The sequence below is a fragment of the Cyprinus carpio genome, chromosome A6 (genome assembly GCF_018340385.1).
Source record: "Cyprinus carpio isolate SPL01 chromosome A6, ASM1834038v1, whole genome shotgun sequence".
In the NCBI taxonomy this organism is placed as follows: domain Eukaryota; kingdom Metazoa; phylum Chordata; class Actinopteri; order Cypriniformes; family Cyprinidae; genus Cyprinus; species Cyprinus carpio.
Window position 1 is genome coordinate 24,906,719 of NC_056577.1, and position 19,898 is coordinate 24,926,616.

Genomic DNA, 19,898 nt, shown 5'->3' on the forward strand with positions numbered 1-19,898 from the left:
TAGTCAGTTTTATTACATTCTGTTTTAATCTTATTAATTTATAATAATTTGTGATTATTACATTTTTATTTTTACTTTTTTAAAATACTGTTAAATTTAGGACAATTGCATGAAAAGTTAAGTACTACGTAGTTGACAGTAAACTTAATACAGAATCCATCGTGACCATAATAGAATTTAATGGAATAAATAGCAGGTAAAAACTTTTAACTACAGTCAGAGTAAAGTAAAAAAAAAGAAAAGAAAAAAAAAAAGCTTTTTAAATCCTGTCACGTGACTATAATTTACAATGGGTGGCCACGTTGATTGCCTGAAATGTATTCTTGCTCTTAAATTCTATAACAACTCTTGTCAGCGCCCTTGAATAAAATACACACTTCTAACCACGCAGTTTGGTGTTCTGTGTTATTAGGTTTTAAAATACAATCAAACGTGAGTGTTTGTTTCTTAAAACTTTAAAGAAGGCGTGATTAGGCACTATATAATCCTTGATTGGGGCCTCTCTCAGAACCAGTCAGAGATCTGAAGAAATTCGCCGCTCTGCGACTGAACAGAGACGAAAGAGAGAGCTCAGAGAAAGTACCCCGAGGTACATTGATTGTTGCGGTCAGACTACAAGCTTTAATTATTGGTAGAACCCAGTTATCTGCTGGAATTGGTCCTGATATATGTGAGCTTTAATGTATTGACGCGCTTTTATGTGCGTTGTGCAGCCAATGAGTGGGGATAAGTTTCCTAGCCTGCTAACCCGAGTCACTAGCCTATAAATAAACAAACAAATTCGGAATTTTATGAAGTTTTTCGCTCTCAGAAAAAAAAACAAAAAAATAACCCAAAGGAGAAACAACCCAAACGTATAATTAAACAGCGGAAACGGTGCAAATAGAGCCGACTGTCCATAAGAACCGAAGGAAATCCTCGGCGTCGGCTTGTTGAGTTTAGCCAGTTTGCTAATGAAACGCTTCTCTGACAATTAGCGAATAAATCTGGAGTGACGAGGGATATCCGAGCCTCCTGTCAGGGTTGTCTACAGAGAAACTTTATTTTTAGGCAGAAAGTTTAATTCTGTGTCTGAAATCTGAACTGACTGCAGCATCTCTTGTAGTTTGGTATAGGACAGGTAGCCAGAAGCTAACTGCGGTATCCAGGCGAGGAGAGAGAAGGTTTCTAATATCAGGTGAGTTCACCAGGATGCTGAGAGAGGAGCTTGCTTATTTCAAAACAGACACGTTGTCCATGCGAGAGATATTAGTGCAATGTTCCTTCATTAGACTGATTAGTATGTAGTTTGCTTGTTGTCTGCCTTGTCATTTGCTAATAAAACAGCTACATTGGAGCCAGACATTTACCTGATGATATTAAATCTCTACAACTTCCAATCCTCATTAACAATAGATCCAAGTTAAATTTAATTTGACGTTTTCATAGACTTTACGGGACTTGTTAACTTTATATACTCCTTGCTAAACTGATTACAGGCTGTTTGTACAATCACATTCAATTCTTAACTTTTTTTGGATAGGATGGCTATTTCTTTGGTAGTATTTTGATAACCAATCAAATAAATGTGCACTACATTGTCGCAGCAGTTAAACTAATGTTGTAGAACGTCATTCACAGGTGCCCAGAGTGTCTGATATTGGGGCTTCACTTGAGTTTGACCACCCACCTGCGTCATGGAGAAGGATGAAAATGGTGAAAACATGGTGGAAACAGTGAAGGACTTAGTTGTGACCTCTGCCTATAGATACACCAAGGTGAGAACAATCCCCTAAAGGAAACCTCTTTTGAGAGACAAATTGTCCTTAATCTTTTGATATTATGCTGTGATGTACTTTGAACACATGTTGTAACTTTTAGAGCTCTAAATGTACTACCAAATAAAAGACCACACTTAAAGCCTATGAAACTGGGCTTTAAAGTCATGATGAAATGGATGTAGCAGGAGATCTTTTTATCTGTATTGTGTTGTAAAGTCAACTAAGAAAAATAGAAAATGTAGGGTTCTATCCATCAGTTGTTGATCAGATTTTGAGATGATGATTGGAGAAGTCCTGAATGCATAACCAGAAAGAAAAATATGTAGTTTTCAGCAGCAGATCCAGTTATGACATTTTGATTAAACATTACAAGGTAAAAAAAAAAAGCATACACCAATGATTTGTTCAATAAAAACATTCTGTAACATGCATTTCAAAAATAGTGAATTTTCATTTCATGTCTATTTCAAGGGTGCTTTCAGACTTGGTTTGATTTGATTGGTTTTATTGCTTCTGCTGGATTGACTGTGGTATGTTTGTCATCCAAGCAGCAGCTGTTTAATGTTACCCTTGTTGCTAGGTAATGACACAAAAAGTGACAAAATGCACCTAAAAAAAAAAATCCTGTTTAGTTTCATTAAGTTATCATCTTTTTTTCTAAAGTTTCTATTTATGGGATTTTTATTCCTTTATTATAGAAACAGGACAGTAGAGAGTTGACAGGAAAGCACTGGGTGGAGAGAGGGGAGCGGGATCAGCATAGGACCTTGAGATGGGAATTGAACTTGTTACTGTGAGCACAGTTGCACTGTATGTCGGCGTGCTACCCACAAGGCCATCGTCGCCAACAAGTTTTAATCTTATTAACATTTATTACCAATACTAAAATCCATTTTTTAAAAACCTTATGTTTTTACTTTATTGAAATAATGTGTAATTAAATTGAGTTGTTTTTAGAATGGCATGAGAACTTAACTGCTTATGTACTATGTGTGACAAATGAAATTAACGCTGAATTCATCTTTTCATGTTTTAATTGGACAAATAGCAGGAAAACACTTAACTTTAGTCAAAATACCTGTATGTAAAAAAAATATCAAGCAACACAGAAAATTGTAAATTGTAGTCATCTGACAGGATTTAAAACAATGTGTGAATGCTGTTGTGCTATGATTGCCTTAAACAACAAAGCAGTAAAAGGCGGCAGAATATGTTTGTATCAGCATTGAAGCGTACCAGAGTTTAGTAAACTGCGTTCACATCCCATTGAACCAAACTCTGACATCAAACTCTGAAAGCACCCCTAAATACTTTGGATGTAAAGTGATCTATGAAGTTTTGTAATGCTTATAATTGTTTGTTTTTGCAGGAAGAGCTTATGGAAATCAGAGAATTACCAATTTCCAATGAGAGGCCAGAGTGTCTTTCAGAGAAATATGACAGGTGAACTTTTATTTCGTATTTGTTTGGCAGTTCAGTTTGAATATTTCTGAACGTTGCACCATAATATCTTGCATGAAGATCATAAGAAAATTACTTCAGTGAGATTTTTGTCTACTGTTGCATATCCTCTTGTATACCTAAACATAAAGCTTTTCATAGTGTTTTTTTTAAGCTTTGACAACTAGTATTGTCAGTGCAATACTTTTGTCAGTGGCACTTAACAGACAGGTGCTTTCCAGTATTAGATGATCAAAGAGTCAATTTTCGGCAGTCATTCGTTTGAATACTGACATTACAGTCTATTTAAATTAGCTTATATGGAGAACCTAAGTCTTGTATGTGTTAACGGAACTGTCTTCTTCATAGTGATGGGGTTTGGGACCCTGAAAAATGGCATGCCTCACTATATCCCTCTTCAGACAACAGCTGTCCAGCAGAAGGATACAAGAAAGATTATGTAGAGGACAGAGTTCCGCTAAAACGCAGAATTGCAGGTAATTGGCCAAGAAATTTCTGATTTTACTTGACTATCAAAACCTTGTTGCTGAAACAACCAGAATTAACTTTGTCTTCCCCAGATCCTCGGGAACGTGTAAAAGATGATGATCTTGAGGTGGTTCTAAGTCCACAGCGACGTAGTTTTGGTGGTGGTTGTCAAGTGGCACCCACTGCCCTCCCTCGTCGCCCCATCAGCCCTCTGGAGAACAAAGAGAATGAGTCACTACGTTTGGGGGGAGCACGTCGCATAGGGAGTGGCCGTATCATTGCATCACGTGTATTTGAGAGGGACACACGAGTTGACAAGGAGAGGGAACGAGACCGAGAACGTGAATTTAAGGACAAGAGATTTAGGGTATAGTGCTAAGGCATTTTGACGCAAAGGAACTTTGCTATTATTGCTTTGTTCAAAGAATAAAACTTATTGTTTTCTGTGTTCTACTATAGAGAGATTTTGGAGACAAAAGAGTGTTCAGTGAGAGAAGAAGAAATGACTCCTATGCAGAAGAGGAGCCAGAGTGGTTCTCTGGTGGACCCACTAGTCAGTCTGAGACCATTGAGCTCATTGGCTTTGATGACAAAATCCTGGAGGATGACAAGCGGAGGACCAAACGTTCCAGGAAGAAACCAGAGTCTGTTAAAGAAGGCATGTATTGTACAAATGTAGAAAATTGCAAACACCTTAGAAATGCTTCAGTTGTTTGATAAGTGCATTTATCAAAATGTTTTTTTTTTTTTTTTTTTTTTTTTTTTTAATCTATCTTTAACACCTACAGTTGAATGTAATGGTGGGCTCTCTGGGGATCGTGAAGCAGTTCGAGAGTCAGGAGCTGATCAAGAAGTTCCACATGCTGAGGTTCTTCCCGAGCAAACCCCTGGAGAATTTGACTTCAATGAGTTCTTCAATCTTGAAAAGACCATGCCTGGTCTGGCTTCGGTAAGATATGGGGAGCACTGCATGTGTCTAAGGGTGTTGGTCACAAAATATCTGGCTTGACTTAAAGGGAGAAGGAATAGAAATGTCACACCTCAGGTATTTTGGAGGTTTTGAGATGTTTGGTCAATGTCGTTATTAGGGACTTTCTAGGCACTTTTAATTAGTCTATACTGTACACTATTCTGAATGTAAGCCTTTTTATTTTTTTTAACTCTACCATTCACTGTGCTCCTTATGTTTGTAACTCTTTAATAGTTGTTGTTTTCCAGACAGATTTGTATTGCAGTACTTCTGATATGATTCTCTATAATGAATCTGAATATCTTGTCACTTGTTCGTAGCTTTTTATAAATGTGCCTTCTAACGATAGAACTGAATGTAACGATAGGTAGTTGTGATTGCAGAGTAGTTCAGCAGGCCTGTTTGGGATTCATATGTTGCTGTTGATGACTGGTGTTAGAAATATGAAGTTGTGTGGCATCAAGCTATTTGTTGATTTTGAATTTGTTGTACAGAAAGCTCAATGAAATGCAAATTTATGCCCATCTGACTCTTTAAGGATTATATTGATACTTTTGGAACTTGGGATGGGGGGGGGGTTGATGGAGTTGGGCCAAATTATAATTTAGATTTTTGAAATATGTGGGGATCTTGTAAATGAAACTATTCTCCAAAATGCCCATTTTCGCCCCATTACGCTAAGCAGTCTGCAGACACTCTTCACGTAAGTGTCATCCACTCCCATGGCTGTTTCCTGCTTCTGTGCTATAACAGTTTAAACCAGGGCTTCTCTTGCTTTCCCTCCAGATGATTGAAGATGTCCTTGCTGAGGGTCCTGTCATGGCCAGTCGTTTCAGTCGCTGGTTCTCCAGTAACAGAAGTCCCTCTGGCAGCCGCTCCAGCAGTCTACGTTCCACACCACACGAGGAGTTGGAGAGACTAGCAGGTAACCCTTTCCTATTCCAGTGCACAAACATGGACATTAGTTTTTAAAATCAGTCTGTTATTGGTATTCTTGCTTTTCCTATTTGAACTCATTAGCTTGGTTTAATTTTATTGTTAAATCTAACAAAATCATTCAGACACCAGCAAACAACTACAAAGGTTATTTATTTTTAAATGTTAACTATTTAGTTCAGTTGCTTTTTTTGGAACAATTTTATCTAGTCGGGAAAAAGGTGCAAGTTTTAGATGTGTTGACAGTTGACCACAATTTTTTATTTTTTTATTTTTCACAGCCATGAAACTGTTTTGCGTATATATTAAGAAAGGGTCCCTATGGCTGTTTGAGCCTAAGAAAGTAATTATTTAGCGGTTTATTTTTGTCCGCTTCCTGCAAACCATGCAAGTCATTGTATCATTTGGTTGCATGTATTATGCTGCTAATATACACTACTAGGGGTGGCTCCGAATAGTCAAAGATTCGATGCTTCGATAGAAGGAGCCTGATTCGACTACCAATCTCACTTTTGAATATTCGTGGGATGTTATGATCATGTCATTTTTGCTATATGGGGGTGCTCAAATGTCTGATTTCACCTAGAACTGCTGTTTTTTTCCCAATAAGTTAATATACAGACTATTAAAATAATAATGTAAATAAGAATCTAAAAAAAGTAGCTTCAAATAAATATTTTAACGTGCATGAATAAATCCAACCACCCCTATAGATTTAAGTTTCACTTTCTATAATCTTTGACCGACAGAGGAGCATCTTGGCGGCAGGGATTTAAAACTTTAGGAAAAAGACTGGATTTTTTAGATCAGGTTGGGTACAAGTGACTTCAAAACATTTGAGCCAGTTTATATATATCGTTGTGTGTATATATTTATCTTGTATAAGATGCCTTTGGTTGTTGCGCTGCAGTAAAGCGCTTCATTGTAGTACCACAGTGATTATCTCGTCAGTGCGCAGCACGAGCAGGATAAACAACCATGCAGAATATTAATAACTATGACTGGGACTGTCATATACATAATTATGTGAACAATATTATAATAAAATGCTGTGAATTTTTTGAGTTTAGTTGCTGTGTTTTTGCACGTTGTTGTTGCGTGAAGAATGTGGCCACAAAAGGAGTTAATTCAGAGCTGCACGTTTGTGCATTCAGGGCATTTTGTGCAGATAGCCTTTAAGTCGTAATATTAATGTTATGTTGTATAAATAACGAAACGTATTCTATATGAGATAAATGATGAGTTAAATCCCATTGATTTAAAAACTGGATATCAAATGCTTTTTTACTGGTCATCTGCAGCTCAAAACAGAAATGCAGAACATAAACTACTGTCGTATACATAGCATTATAATGAGAGCACTATTCTAAAAAAATGGGGGCTTTGCTGACGTTTAATGTTAATTTATTATTTTTTTTTTAAACATTTTTTACCCCGTTTGTATATGCGAGGTGTCCATTGCACAATTTCCATGTGTAAACGTATTTATAGCTGTCGAATGTCTGACTTGACTCTTGGTAATGTATTTTGCCCCATCCCCAAAACACGATTCTACTATCAGTCAAATATCGACAAGATTCGAAAATTCCAATTTGACTATCAAAATCCTTAGCTAGGGACACCCCTATACACTACCGTTCAATAGTCTCTTATTCTCACATTAAAAAAACAAACAAAAAAACAGTAATATTCTGAAGTAATATTTCCATGTAAAATAACACTACTGTCCCTTTGAATGGTAGTGTAAATGCTACCTCTGATGAAAAGTGAATGTAAATATGTAATATGGAAAGCAAATCTAAAAAGGTGGCTTGATGCATCAGTGCATCTCTCTCTACTGTACCATTTTGGTGTATAATTTTGTTTGTGTGTGTCAGGTCTCGATCCTCATACTGGATCTCTGAATCAGGGTACGCCTTTGTACTTCACCCCCATCTCTTCAATGGAACGCAAAGAGAAGGTGGATATACTGGAGCTGCTGCATAAAGCCAACATTGACCTGAAACCTCTACTGTCTAGCTTGAATGTCAACAAGGCTCACCTAAAAGAGAGCAGTGAGTAGCATCCTGTATATTTAGTATTTTTATTGGAATATTGAATTGAGTTGTTTTTGTAAATCTATACAACTTAAACACTAGGCAGCAGGCCACAGATGTTACTCATCAACACAGAATATATCAAATTGATACTTCTAATAAGATAATCAAAACAAACTTTCTGTCTTCCACCTTGTAGCAAACTCAGGGGTGGTGTTGTCTTTGGAGGAAGTGGAAGGGAGTCTGAAGGCCCTGAAGGTGCAGCCTGAACCGGCTCCATCATTACCTCAAAAGCAGCCCAGCGGAGGTGGGGGAACTCCCTTCATGGTGGAGCACCTTGAAAAGGCTCTCACGGAAGGTACCGGAGTTGCGTCACGACCACGAGACCCTGACATGTCTGCATTTAATAAGTTAGTGAGCACCATGAAGGCAAGTGGAACCCTGCCCACCCACCCCAAAGCCAGCGGGAGCAGTGTAAGTATGCAGCCATCAGTTGTGTTTGCATGGTTTTGTAAGAGCTTGCTGCATGCTGTTCAGCCTCAGGTAAAGCTGCATGTGTGAGACAGATGCATTGATCGTCCAACTTGTTGCACTCAAATATTACCTGTCTTTGCATGCAAGCAAGCCAGTGCTGTTTACTTGCTAGTTGGTCTGGGCTAGTAAATGAGTGTTTATTTTGACTAGTGATGGGCATAAATTTGTATTTAGCGTTTGTGGCTGACTTGTCTGTGAACTTTTGCATGTTTTGCTTGGCATTATCCTGTTCTGACTACAGTGAATCTTTTTTTTTTAACATGCTTGTTTTTTTTTTTTAATTTTGCTCAAGCTGTCACTAGTATGTAGACGCCATCAGTGTTTGTGACTTTAGCTAACAGAACTTGATGGATCAAATGGCGTGCATTGTATCAAATCTTTTTTTGTCTGGTTCATGTTCCAACTCTTAACATGATCACTTTTTTCCTGCTTTTGTTCAGTTACAGCAGCAGTCAGTGGATCCTGCTCTTGTGTCCTTATCTGAGGCGCAGGTACCCACCTCCCAGCAGAAAAACATCTTTCAGGTGATCTGTCAAGGACATTCTATTTGTTCAAAACAAGTTCTATCAACTAATTTGTACTTGTCAGGACATCAGTACACCGTGATGTGACTGATGTGTACCACTGTAACAAATTGCAAACTGTTGTCTGTAATCCCTAACCTGAAGTTCATGCACACTTTTTTGTAATAGCTGAGGCACTAGTTAATTTACTTTAGTAAATGATATCTGTCCTGTAGTGTTGAGGCAAAACAAAGCAATAACAGCTTTATTAGCTGTGTAGCTGAGGCTCACAGCTTGTTTTTATTGTATTATAACACTGCTGCAGTGAAGTTACAGGTGTTGACAATGACTTTTGTGCTTTAGGAATTGTTGGTTGCCCCTCATGGCCATATTCCTGCCCCTGTGCCTGGCCTCATACACCAACGTGCTTCACCCCCACTCTTCCCACAGAGAGCCCCTATACAGGACTTTTTCCCGGGCATGCCACCTGCAACAGGTAAAATGAGTTGAATTGATTTAAAACCAATAGAGGCATGTTGAATGAGAGCACAAATGTCATTTATTATTTATTCCATGTTCCTCACCCATCTTTTGTTGAATCTCAGGGTTCCCTGCTGGCCCACAAACTGTGTTGGATCAAATTCCAGACTTGAATCGGGCCAGGACTACACCACAGGTAAAACTCAAATACTATGGGCAGATATCAATTTTTTTTTTTTTTTTTTTAATAAAAGGATGCATGTCATTTCAAAAAGTCTACACGTAATCAATTCTGTCTTTGGTTTTATATATTTACAAGTTATATTTACAAACATTCAAAACTAAACATTAAAATGCTTTCCAATTAAAATTCCAGTATTTAAATATCAACACTACTACTGTTCTTGACATGTTTTAATACATTTAATAATTAATATTTGTCAGTGGTTCTATGAATCTACATTTTCTCTTTGTATAATGGCTGTTAACATAAAATGTACTGTTCTTGGTTTTGCATTATTTGTTAATCAGAGATGAATTCCTTATTTTTAGATGAGAGCTTTGCCAATGGGAGTGGACCAGACCAGTCTGGAAGCTTTGTTTCAGCAGGATCTGGCAGCTCTTAATCGCCAACAGTACCAGCAAGGCTACAACAAGCAGGTTCACGATAAGGCATTTCGCAACAGGTAATTTGGATTATCAGAGACCATAGCAGGTCACAGGCAGGCACAAAGAAGGTCTTGCTAATAGTTTCAGCCTCATGAATCATTGAGCTTTCTTAGTACTCCTCATTTGTCAGACTGTCATGATTATTGTTCCTTTAAGAGCTGTAAATTGAAAAGGTGATATTAATCCTGCTTTCATGCATTTATTCATAAAATGAGCAGTTGCTGTATCCATATGAGTAGACTAATGAATGGAAGGGACTGATAATGGTTAGTACAGTGTTTTATTTACATCTGTATCATCCTGTTTTGTAGACAAACCAGGATGAACTGTTCACCTGGGCCTCACCTGCCTGGCCGGGCATCACCTGGCAATACAGTAACAAGTGTAGTAAGTCAAATCTGTGATGTTAAATGTAACAGTCATTGAGACATTTGATCATTCATCTAGGGCCGTGTTAACAAAACATCTTTAGGCTAAAAGTAGCTACTAACTTGCCGATTTAGAAGAAACTCTTACAAATAATGGGCATGTCAGTCCTAATTTTAGGACTCCTACATATCTGCTCTAAGAGTATTTCACAAAGTGTTTTAATGCTAAAATCAGCTTCTAAATCTGTAAAAAGTTATGGGTAGTTGAGGATTCCTAAGTCACTAAGGCCAAATCACAAACCATCCTAAAATGGCTGTTGCCAGCAATCTGCCTCGGAACGTAAACATTTTTAAAGCATTTTACAATAATTTCCCTTTAGTAGAATTATGTCCCTTCTTTTTATGTACAAGTTGGGTAAGAAGTAAACCAAAATAGGGTGATGATAGTATTGTGCATCAACAGTAGTAGGAGATCTCGCCTGTGGCTGATGCCATGAGTCATCGCTGAAACACCAGAGTTTTGTTTAGTGTGTGCACTCGCTGACTGAATTCTGCTCTCGCAGATCCTTTTATCATAAACGACAAAGTGCAGATGTGAGTATGAGATTTATTCATACAGTGTTGATTGCTTCACCCAACACTAAACCATAATGAGCATTTATCACCTATTCCGATCTCAAGCACACATAAAGCTTGCCACAAAGAGATTGACTATGAAGGTGTCAGGAAAAAAATAGTAAGGAGTTATTTAATTGATTAATAAACTTCTGTTTTCTGAGTCCGTGTCGGCTGCAAAGATGAAGGTGATGATGCTGACTTGCCTTCTCTTCAGTACAGTGACGTGCCTTTAGAGAGAAATGCACTTATGGATTACATAATGCAAGTTTTTGATTTTAATTAGTTAACTTAGAAGTAGACATTACAGGCTTTCTGTAGATATTTGTTGTGTGTTAGGCAAGTAGCCTTAATTTTTGCGATGCGCTCCAGTTTACAGAGCCTGCAAAACCGCAGTAAGCGGATCCTGTTTTTCTTTACTTTACAAAAGCACAACATTTTGTTAATATTGTGAGTACACAAGTTAAAAGTAGACCCTATACAGTTTCGAATTATTACTCTTCTGTATGAGCAAACATGATTGCAGATTTTGTTGTTTCCACTTTTATCAGGAAAACATGCCAGTGACTGCGCTGGTGCTTCTGTGCGCTTCTAGCTTCCACACTTCAAACAAACACTTGGATATGTGGTTAATAGCACACATTTATACAAGTTAACGTTGGAGCAAGCGGCCATAAAAAGTTGCTAGAACTTGCAAGTTTTAAGTTTCAAACGACAAGCCTTATTTGAGATCAATGAATGATAGACACAATTACCTCATTCTGCAATATTTCTGTGATTTATAGGGGTCATATGATGCTTTTTTTAAACATCATTTTGTGTATTTGCAAAACTCTGCATTGAACATTCAATAGCAAATACTTTAATAACAAAACATACTTGCAGTAGCTGATTCAGAAGTGCCAGATTGTCTAGCAAAGTCAGAATTACCTCCTCTCCTAGGTTCACGAAACGGTCGTCCATAAAATGCATTGCTGTTCTGTTGTAAGTAATCTTAAAGATTCCTAAATGCATCTACTTTTGGAAGGCCAAATAAAGTGCTTTTGCTTTCGCCTAGAAACACTGCATCTCCCTGACATGGCTGCTTCAACACTAACTGTGGTTACTGAACATTTGGGCGGCATTACGCAAATAATTCCACATAGTGACGTAGATATGTGGGGGCATGTTAGAACGAGCCATTTAGGGGGGCGTGGCAGAGTCCTAACTTTGATAAAGAATATCTCTTTGGATTTGAGACTTTAGTCTTTACAACTGTACAGATCTTCTTTATGCACCAATAGCTTGTAACAGTCCAAAGAGAAAGGAAAAATTGAAATTGCATCATATGACTCCTTTAAAACACTGACAGAGACCCATCCCCTCTCAGCCAATTACTGTTGGCATAGTTAGTAAGTTGATGACATCATCCATAGTAACCAGGTCAGGCTTTGTCTTAGCATAAGATTTTTCCCAATTCCTTAGTAAAAGTTGGTATCAGCAGCTTTGTGAGTAGGTTTTAAGAGGAAACTCTTAGCTAAAAACATTTACTTTTATTTAGGAGAACTCTTGGTGCTAAGATAATGTTTTGTGAATATGGCCCCTGATGTATTATATCAATTTATAAAGGCATTTTATTAAGGAACTTAAATGTCTCTATATAGACCAAAAAACAAAAAAATGGAAACAAATGACTCGTTGTTTGGTGTAAGCAACATATTTTCTCCCCTGCTGCAGTTGTCTCCATCCTTCACTCCCACTTCTGTGATCAAAAAAATGTACGAGTCAAAAGAGAAAAGTCGAGATGATCCTGGGAGTAGACCAGGAAGCAAGGAGGAGACTGTGAACTCCCATAACTCACAGGAGGGTATGAAACAATGCACATACATCAAGAGATTAGAGCAGGATGAATAAACGGAGTAGCTCTCTTTGTCTTTTTCTTATTTCCTAAAGCAGTTTCCTTTCACTTATAGATGGGCCTCCATCACCCAGTTCCTTTCTGGAAGATGTGGACACCAGTGGTCCTCAGACTGGTGGGGTAAAGGCATGCTCCACCCCTGTTCAAACTCAGAGTCGTTATAGTAAAGACCCAGACCGACCCAGGCCTCCTTCAACAACAGGCCACAATCCCACTATGCTGTCACCAGGACCATCTTCTCCCTTCCCCAGACCTCAGATGTATCCAGTCCCTCTGCTTCCCCACGTCCCCTTGGTCAGACCTCCACCCCAGCTTCACCCAGGTGTAATGCAGAGGATGTTGGCTCAGGGCATCCAGCCTCAACAGCTCGGACCCACATTATTACAAACAGGTTGGTTTAACACTTTTTGATTTTCACTTCATACCCTTTTCAGCCATATTCCTGTTGGTAACTGAAAACGGTGTTAGTGAAGTTCTTTTGTTTTTCCTCTGCATGAATAGGCATGTTCCCTCAGGCTGTAGACCTGTCTCAGCTTCAGGGTTTGCCCCCAGCCCTCTTAGGGCAGCCTCTGTATCCCCTTGGTCCTGCAGGGCATCCACTCATGACCCCTAGAGCTGCAGGAACACACATGCAGTTAGCAGTCATGCAGCAACAGCTTCAACAGCAGCAGAGACAAAGTAAGTATAGCACCAGTGTTTTAAAATGACTACATTAGAGTAGTGTTGCACAATATACCGGTACTGAAAAGGTATCGCGATTAGAGGTCGACAGATCTATCGCCAAGGCTGATATATCGGCTGGTATTTGGCATTTTTCAAAAATCGTCATTGGCCGATGAGTTTTTCTGCTTGGCCGATGTGTTCGAGACTGGACTTTTATTTTGACGGCATTGAGAAAGCTGACATTCTTCCTCTTGTTCGCTGTCGTAGTTAACAGTTCTGTCTAATACAGATAGAAGTCTGTATAATAATCAGATTAACGGTTAAACGGGAATTAATGTATACAAAAAGTATTATAACGATTGCTTTTATATTATAAGTAATAGAAAGGCAAACATTACAATACTTTCTTGTTTGCCGTCAACTTTAAGCAGATACACTTTTATGTAATTTAAACAAATCTTTGAATGGCTAATTAACACTTAATTTCACAAACCTTGCAAACTTAGTCGAATCCAGCTGAGAGATCTTGTGAAGTGTGCATTTTTTATCCAGCATGATCGCGTTCTCTGCATGACGGTCGGTCCGTGTGAATTGAATGCTTTACATTACATTACATTTACATTTAATCATTTAGCAGACGCTTTTATCCAAAGCGACTTACAAATGAGAACAGTAGAAACAATCAGATCAACGAGAACAACAACGGTATACAAGTGCTATGACAAGTCTCAGTTAGTCTAGTGCAGAACACGTAGCCAGAGTTTTTTTTTTTTTTTTTTTGGGAATATGATAGAAAAGAAAAAAGGTAAGTACTAGTATTAGTTGGTTAAGTGCAGGCGAAAAAGATGAGTCTTTAGATGTTTTTTTGAAAATGAGTAAAGACTCATCTGTTCGAATTGAGATCGGGAGGTCATTCCACAAGCTGGGAGCAGTCCAGGAAAAAGTCCGTGAGAGTGATTTTGAACCTCTTTGGGATGGCAACACAAGGCGTCGTTCACTTGCAGAGCGCAAACTTCTGGAGGGTGCATAAGATTGAACTAGTGAGTTTAGGTAAGTTGGCGCCGTGCCAGTGGTCGTTTTGTAGGCAAGCATCAGTACCTTGAATTTGATGCGAGCGGCTACTGGTACACTGGCTACCAGTGTAACCTGATGAGGAGAGGAGTAACATGGGCTGTTTTCGGCTCATTGAAGACAGCCCTCGCTGCTGCATTCTGGATCAGTTGTAAAGGCTTGATAGTACATGCAGGAAGGCCCGCCAGGAGAGCATTGCAATAGTCCAGTCTGGAGAGAACAAGAGCTTGGACAAGAAGTTGGGTGGATTGCTCTGACAGGAAGGGTCTAATCTTCCTAATGTTGAATAAGGCAAATCTACAGGACCGGGTCGTTGTAGCAATATGGTCTGTGAAGCTTAACTGATGATCCATCACAACTCCTAGGTTTCTGGCTGTCCTGGAAGGAGTTATGGTTGACGAACCCAGCTGTATAGAGAAGTTGTGATGAAACGATGGGTTAGCTGAAACCACCAGGAGTTCAGTCTTAGTAAGGTTGAGCTGAAGGTGATGGTCATTCATCCAGCTAGAAATGTCACTCAGACAGGCTGAAATGCGAGCAACTACCGTCGGGTCATCTGGTTGGAATGAGAAGTAGAGTTGAGTGTCATCAGCGTAGCAGTGATAGGAAAAGCCATGCTTCTGAATGACAGATCCTAATGACGTCATGTAGATGGAGAAGAGAAGTAATCCAAGTACTGAGCCTTGAGGAACCCCAGTAGCAAGTTGTTGTGACTTAGAAACTTCACCCCTCCAAGACACCATGAAGGATCTATCAGACAGGTAGGAGTTAAGCCACTGGAGTGCAGTTCCAGAGATGCCCATCTTTCTGAGGGTGGATAGGAGAATCTGGTGATTAACAGTATCAAAAGCAGCAGACAGGTCCAGCAAAATGAGTACTGAGGATTTTGAAGCTGCTCTTGCCAGTCGCAGGGCTTCAGTAACCGAGAGCAGGGCAGTCTCAGTTGAGTGGCCACTTTTGAAGCCAGATTGATTGCTGTCCAGGAGGTTGTTCTGTACAAGAAACATAGAGAGCTGGTTGAACACAGCTCGTTCGAGTGTCTTTGCAATGAATGGAAGAAGGGATACCGGTCTGTAGTTTTCTAGAAGTGCTGGATTTAGAGATGGTTTCTTCAGCAGTGGGCTTACCCGAGCCTGCTTGAATGCTGAGGGAAATGTTGCCGAGTGAAGAGAGGAGTTGATAATGTGAGTAAGTGAAGGTATGACTGAAGAAGAAATCGCTTGAAGGAGGTGAGTGGGGATCGGATCCAGTGGGCAAGTAGTAGGATGACTGGACAGGATAAGTTTGGAAACGTCCGTCTCTGAGAGTGGAGAGAAGGAGGAGAACGAGTGAGCATTAGTCGTTGTGAAGTTATACTCAGTCTGCGGTGTGGAGAATTGGTCACTGATGGTTCTTGTCTTATTTGTGAAGAAAACTGCAAAGTCATCAGCTGTAAGAGTCGATTGAGGAGGAGGAGGTGGAGGCGGATTAAGAAGAGAAGAGAAGGTTTTGAAGAGTGTCCGAGCGTCACAACAGTTGTTAATCTTGTCGTGGTAATATGATGTTTTAGCAGTGAAGACGTTTGCAGAGAAGGAGGAGAGGAGAGACTGATACACACTGAGGTCGGTAGAGTTTCTTGATTTAAGCCATTTCCTCTCTGCAGCCCTGACTTTGAACTTTGAACTCGTGATTTCAAATTACGCTGTGCTTTATGCTAGTGTTGTCAAAAGACCCGGTACTTCGGTACCAAGTTGGTACTAAAAAAATGAAAATGTCATGGTACCAGGTTTCTTTAAGTACCGAGTACCCGGTCAACCCGGTTCTTGATGCATACAGCGCTATGATTTCCGCAAGCAGGAAACGCGGACGGAATCTCAAAATCCAGTCATGAAAATGAAACTTCCATTTTAATATGGACAGTCACGGAATTTGTCAAAGTTAGCATAAATTAATCAAATCAAATCTCCATATGGACCAGTATCTTTAAAAGCAGCAAAAGTTGGTAGAAATATGAATCCTGCATGTTCTGCATGTCTCTTTGTGAATGAATGAATGGCAGACGTGCGGTTTTGTTTACTACATAGACTGAAGTGCATGACGCTTGCAGTAATTTCAGCATCTGCCGTCTCAATGAGGACATAAATACATAAACAACATCACCAGAACTGAGTCACTTCACAAGCATTTTACCATTTCATTTGAGTAAAACCAGTATCATTTAAAGGTATTCACGGCAACCCGTCAAAATAAGTTCATTTTTACATAAAGGCATTGTGCTAGAAATATTACTATTATTTAGTAGAATGTATGTGATACTGCTACTACTGTTGAAAAAATTAATAAAACTTTATTTTTTAAAGAAATAAATCACACACTATTTTTTCCATGTTTTAATTTTAATAGCAAATCCCCTTTATTTACCAAAAAAGTTTAAATTTCATTAATTAAAAGACACATTAAATTTGGGTGAAACTTGTTTACTGTTTTTCATAATAATATTACTTGTAGAAAAACGTTAAACACAATTGTAAATAAGTATAAAGAATTGCATTGGTTTTATTTTTAGTGATTAAAAAGTGTTTTTTTTTTTTTTAATTAGCATATTTTTGTTTTGCTTTGGTACAGAGAACCGTGGATTTTCACTGGTATCGGTACCGAATACTGAAATTTTGATACCGTGACAACACTACTTTATGCATTTGCCGAATGTCATATTCATGTCATTTTCACTGTGTGCTGTATGTAAAATGAGTGTTACCCTGTCTTTATTCGAAAAATGATTCCCAATGCACACAAACTTCCCAGAATACTCAGTGCCCTGTTGGTTACAGTGTTTACTTCCTTTTTAATTATATTTGTATTAAATATTTATTTGTGAAAAATACTTTGTCATCTAAAGTATAAGTATGTTTTTTACATTTATTTTTTAATCCATTTTCAAATGAGTTCAAATTTCTTTAATATTAATAAAAAATAAAAAATAAAAATATATATATATATAAAATGATATCGGCCCCCCCCCCGCTTTCCAAGGTATCGGCTGTCAAAAATGACTATATCGGTCGACCACTAATCGCTATACCCAGCTTTTAAAAATGGTATGATTCCTCATTTTACTAGTACCGGTACTTTAAGAATGACAGCGTTTTAATAAGATCCGTATTTCCTGAGTTGCATCGACGTGCAGGACCGTGTGTGTGCGGCGCGCTGCTTCAGCTCTATGCCTGCTCACTGGCCATGCCAAAATTTTTATATCTGTGCAGCACAGCACTGCTTAAAGTTACTGACAATTTAAGAGTGAATAAGAAACATGCATAAATGAAAAAATAAATTGCGTGATGTGCTTGATGTTAAAAGAGGTAAGCACAATAAACCTCGAAAAAGAACTTGCACGCTATCACATACCTGAAATGCATGCATAGAAGTCCTCTCTCACAAGAGCGAATTCAGATCTCTTTCAGCAGTTCCTGTGCTTCAGTGGTCAAATACACACACAATCGTGTTTAAATGCCCATCTTGGTCTATGACTGAAATTAACAAACAGCTGAGAAAGAAAACGCGTGTGTATCAATAAATTGGGTCCATGCAGCTCTTAAAAATGACAGCAGACTAGTATTCCTGCTGCTGTCTGTCTCTACAATGTTAATCAAGAAAAATAGAAAATCACTCACTAATCTGGAATAACTTTACTAGCTTTAAGGATAAATGTATGAATTCTTGAATCCTACTGTTAAATAGACCTACTGTACCTAAAAACAGTTTATTTCATCTGTCTTTTTTTATTGTATTTGTCCTTTTGTTTGTTAATCATCTATGTCATCAGTCATCTATGTTCTTATTATAACAAAAATGACCATATCGTGATATAAATTGTTAAATAAAATTACTCATAGCATTGAAATAATATTTTAAAGCCTTTCTTAGCAATCTTAAATGCTTATGCTGCTTAATGTTTTTGTGGAAAAAAAAAAAAAAATCTGAATTCTTTGAATAGAAAGTTGAAAATTTATTTGAAATGGAAATCTTTTGAAACATTTTCTTTACTGTCCCTGTTTAATGCTACTGTACCGTCTCAGTGGCCAATGGTTGATAATCTGATTTTAATGCAATCTAATGATGATAAATGCAATTTAAAGAATTGCTGATATTAGACTTTATTTACTTGAGTTATCAAAGCGTGTGGAGTTCTGATCCATTTCTGATCATACTAGATTCAAGCTTTTAAACGTGTTTATTACTGATACTTTACATCAGACAGAAGAAAGCAAATAAATATGCTGATTGTTTCTTTTTTTATGGTTTAAAATTGTAATTTTAATGTAAACTTTTTTTTTTTATTATTTTTCTCCACAGATCTGCCAATGGTTCCATCAGGAGGCCCACAGTCACAGAGCCACGGTCCCCATCGGACAAACCATTCCCAGCGAAGAGGGGTCAGCCCTCCTCTAGGTCTGGCCAAGTGGTTTGGATCTGACGTGCTGCAACAGCCCCTCCCTTCCATGCCATCGACTAAAGTAATCAGTGTTGACGAGCTTGAGTTCCGCCAGTGATGACATCCTCTGACCAGTCAGCAGGAGCGAAGCAAGACATCCCTTCCCTTCCCCACTACCCTCTAGTTGGAGAGATATGAACTTTGATTTCTACCATTATGTACAGATGTCAGGGCCCTGTCTATATTTTTTTTTTTTTTTTTTTTTGAGAAGGCCTGAAGTTAAGAGGAAAAAGGGGAAAGACATGTTTTTTTTCCTACCGCTTTTGTCACAAATTTTCTCATAGTTTTTGTTTTGAATTTTCGTTTGCAGTAAAGTAAATAATGTATAGGCCTGAATTTGTACAGATTATGGGAATAGATTTTTCTTTTCCACCTTGTACATAGAATTGACTTTTTTTCCCCCTCTTCTTTTTCTGTCTTCATGTGGGGAAGGTTATCCTGCTAATGAGAAACTGGAAAGTTGCTTTTTCTTTGTCCAGTCACACTGTCTGCACAATGTTCCATGTTTCCCATCTAGGGTTGATCCGGGTGGGAATGGGCAGTATTGCTGATTTGTGGGAAAGGAGATGTTCATGTGTAGCATTTTAATGCATCCAGAGATACATGCCCTTGAAACTTGCTGGAATATTGAAGCCAGGTTCTGCAAGAGGGGACATTCTTCCACCCCAAGAAGTGAATGCTAGTTGTGCCTTTGTTTCCTTTTTTCTTTTCTTTTTTTTTTTTTTTTTTTTTAAAAAGAACCCTCCCATCCTTCCTCCAGCCAGTCTTCTTAGTCACCTTAAGAGAAGCACTGCTCTGAATCACATTTGTTTTAGGGTGGCAGGGGTTGACGATTAAGTAATGTGCTATAAATTAAGTAGCACACATAGTTAATAAATATGAGAAAAATTAAATAAAAAAATTATTCACATAAAAATGTATTTCTGACTCATTGATTTCAAGGTCTTAAATTAAAAAAGCAGACTTTCCAAATGGTTGATTGAGGAATAAATCTTC

General features: G+C 38.3%; 1 protein-coding gene across 3 annotated transcripts; it reads left to right on the plus strand.

Annotated features, from left to right (window-relative positions):
• The first annotated feature begins 487 nt into the window (after nucleotides 1-487).
• On the plus strand, nucleotides 488-19,626 carry LOC109047464 (eukaryotic translation initiation factor 4E transporter-like). 3 transcript variants are annotated; one of them, XM_042758657.1, is made up of 20 exons: nucleotides 501-589; nucleotides 1,106-1,177; nucleotides 1,621-1,757; nucleotides 3,130-3,203; nucleotides 3,570-3,697; nucleotides 3,782-4,056; nucleotides 4,149-4,347; nucleotides 4,478-4,638; nucleotides 5,446-5,584; nucleotides 7,473-7,649; nucleotides 7,831-8,105; nucleotides 8,606-8,689; nucleotides 9,032-9,164; nucleotides 9,274-9,344; nucleotides 9,701-9,834; nucleotides 10,129-10,204; nucleotides 12,517-12,646; nucleotides 12,753-13,088; nucleotides 13,199-13,375; nucleotides 18,764-19,626. In XM_042758657.1, exons 3-20 carry the CDS (start codon nucleotides 1,677-1,679, stop codon nucleotides 18,958-18,960), a joined length of 2,847 nt encoding a protein of 948 aa, XP_042614591.1. In that variant the 5' UTR covers nucleotides 501-589; nucleotides 1,106-1,177; nucleotides 1,621-1,676; the 3' UTR covers nucleotides 18,961-19,626. The 3 variants fall into 3 exon arrangements, with proteins under 3 accessions (XP_042614593.1, XP_042614591.1, XP_042614592.1); XM_042758659.1 differs by lacking the exon at nucleotides 1,106-1,177 and having other exon boundaries at nucleotides 488-589; XM_042758658.1 differs by having other exon boundaries at nucleotides 518-1,177.
• The last annotated feature ends 272 nt before the right edge of the window (nucleotides 19,627-19,898 follow it).

Excerpts from the sequence above, each read along its gene's own strand:
- LOC109047464 (XM_042758659.1), top strand. The coding sequence starts at position 1,677 with ATGGAGAAGGATGAAAATGGTGAAAACATGGTGGAAACAGTGAAGGAC. Across the intron at positions 9,835-10,128 it reads GATAAGGCATTTCGCAACAG|ACAAACCAGGATGAACTGTT; the intron begins GTAATTTGGATT and ends CCTGTTTTGTAG. Across the intron at positions 10,205-12,516 it reads GCAATACAGTAACAAGTGTA|TTGTCTCCATCCTTCACTCC; the intron begins GTAAGTCAAATC and ends CCCCTGCTGCAG.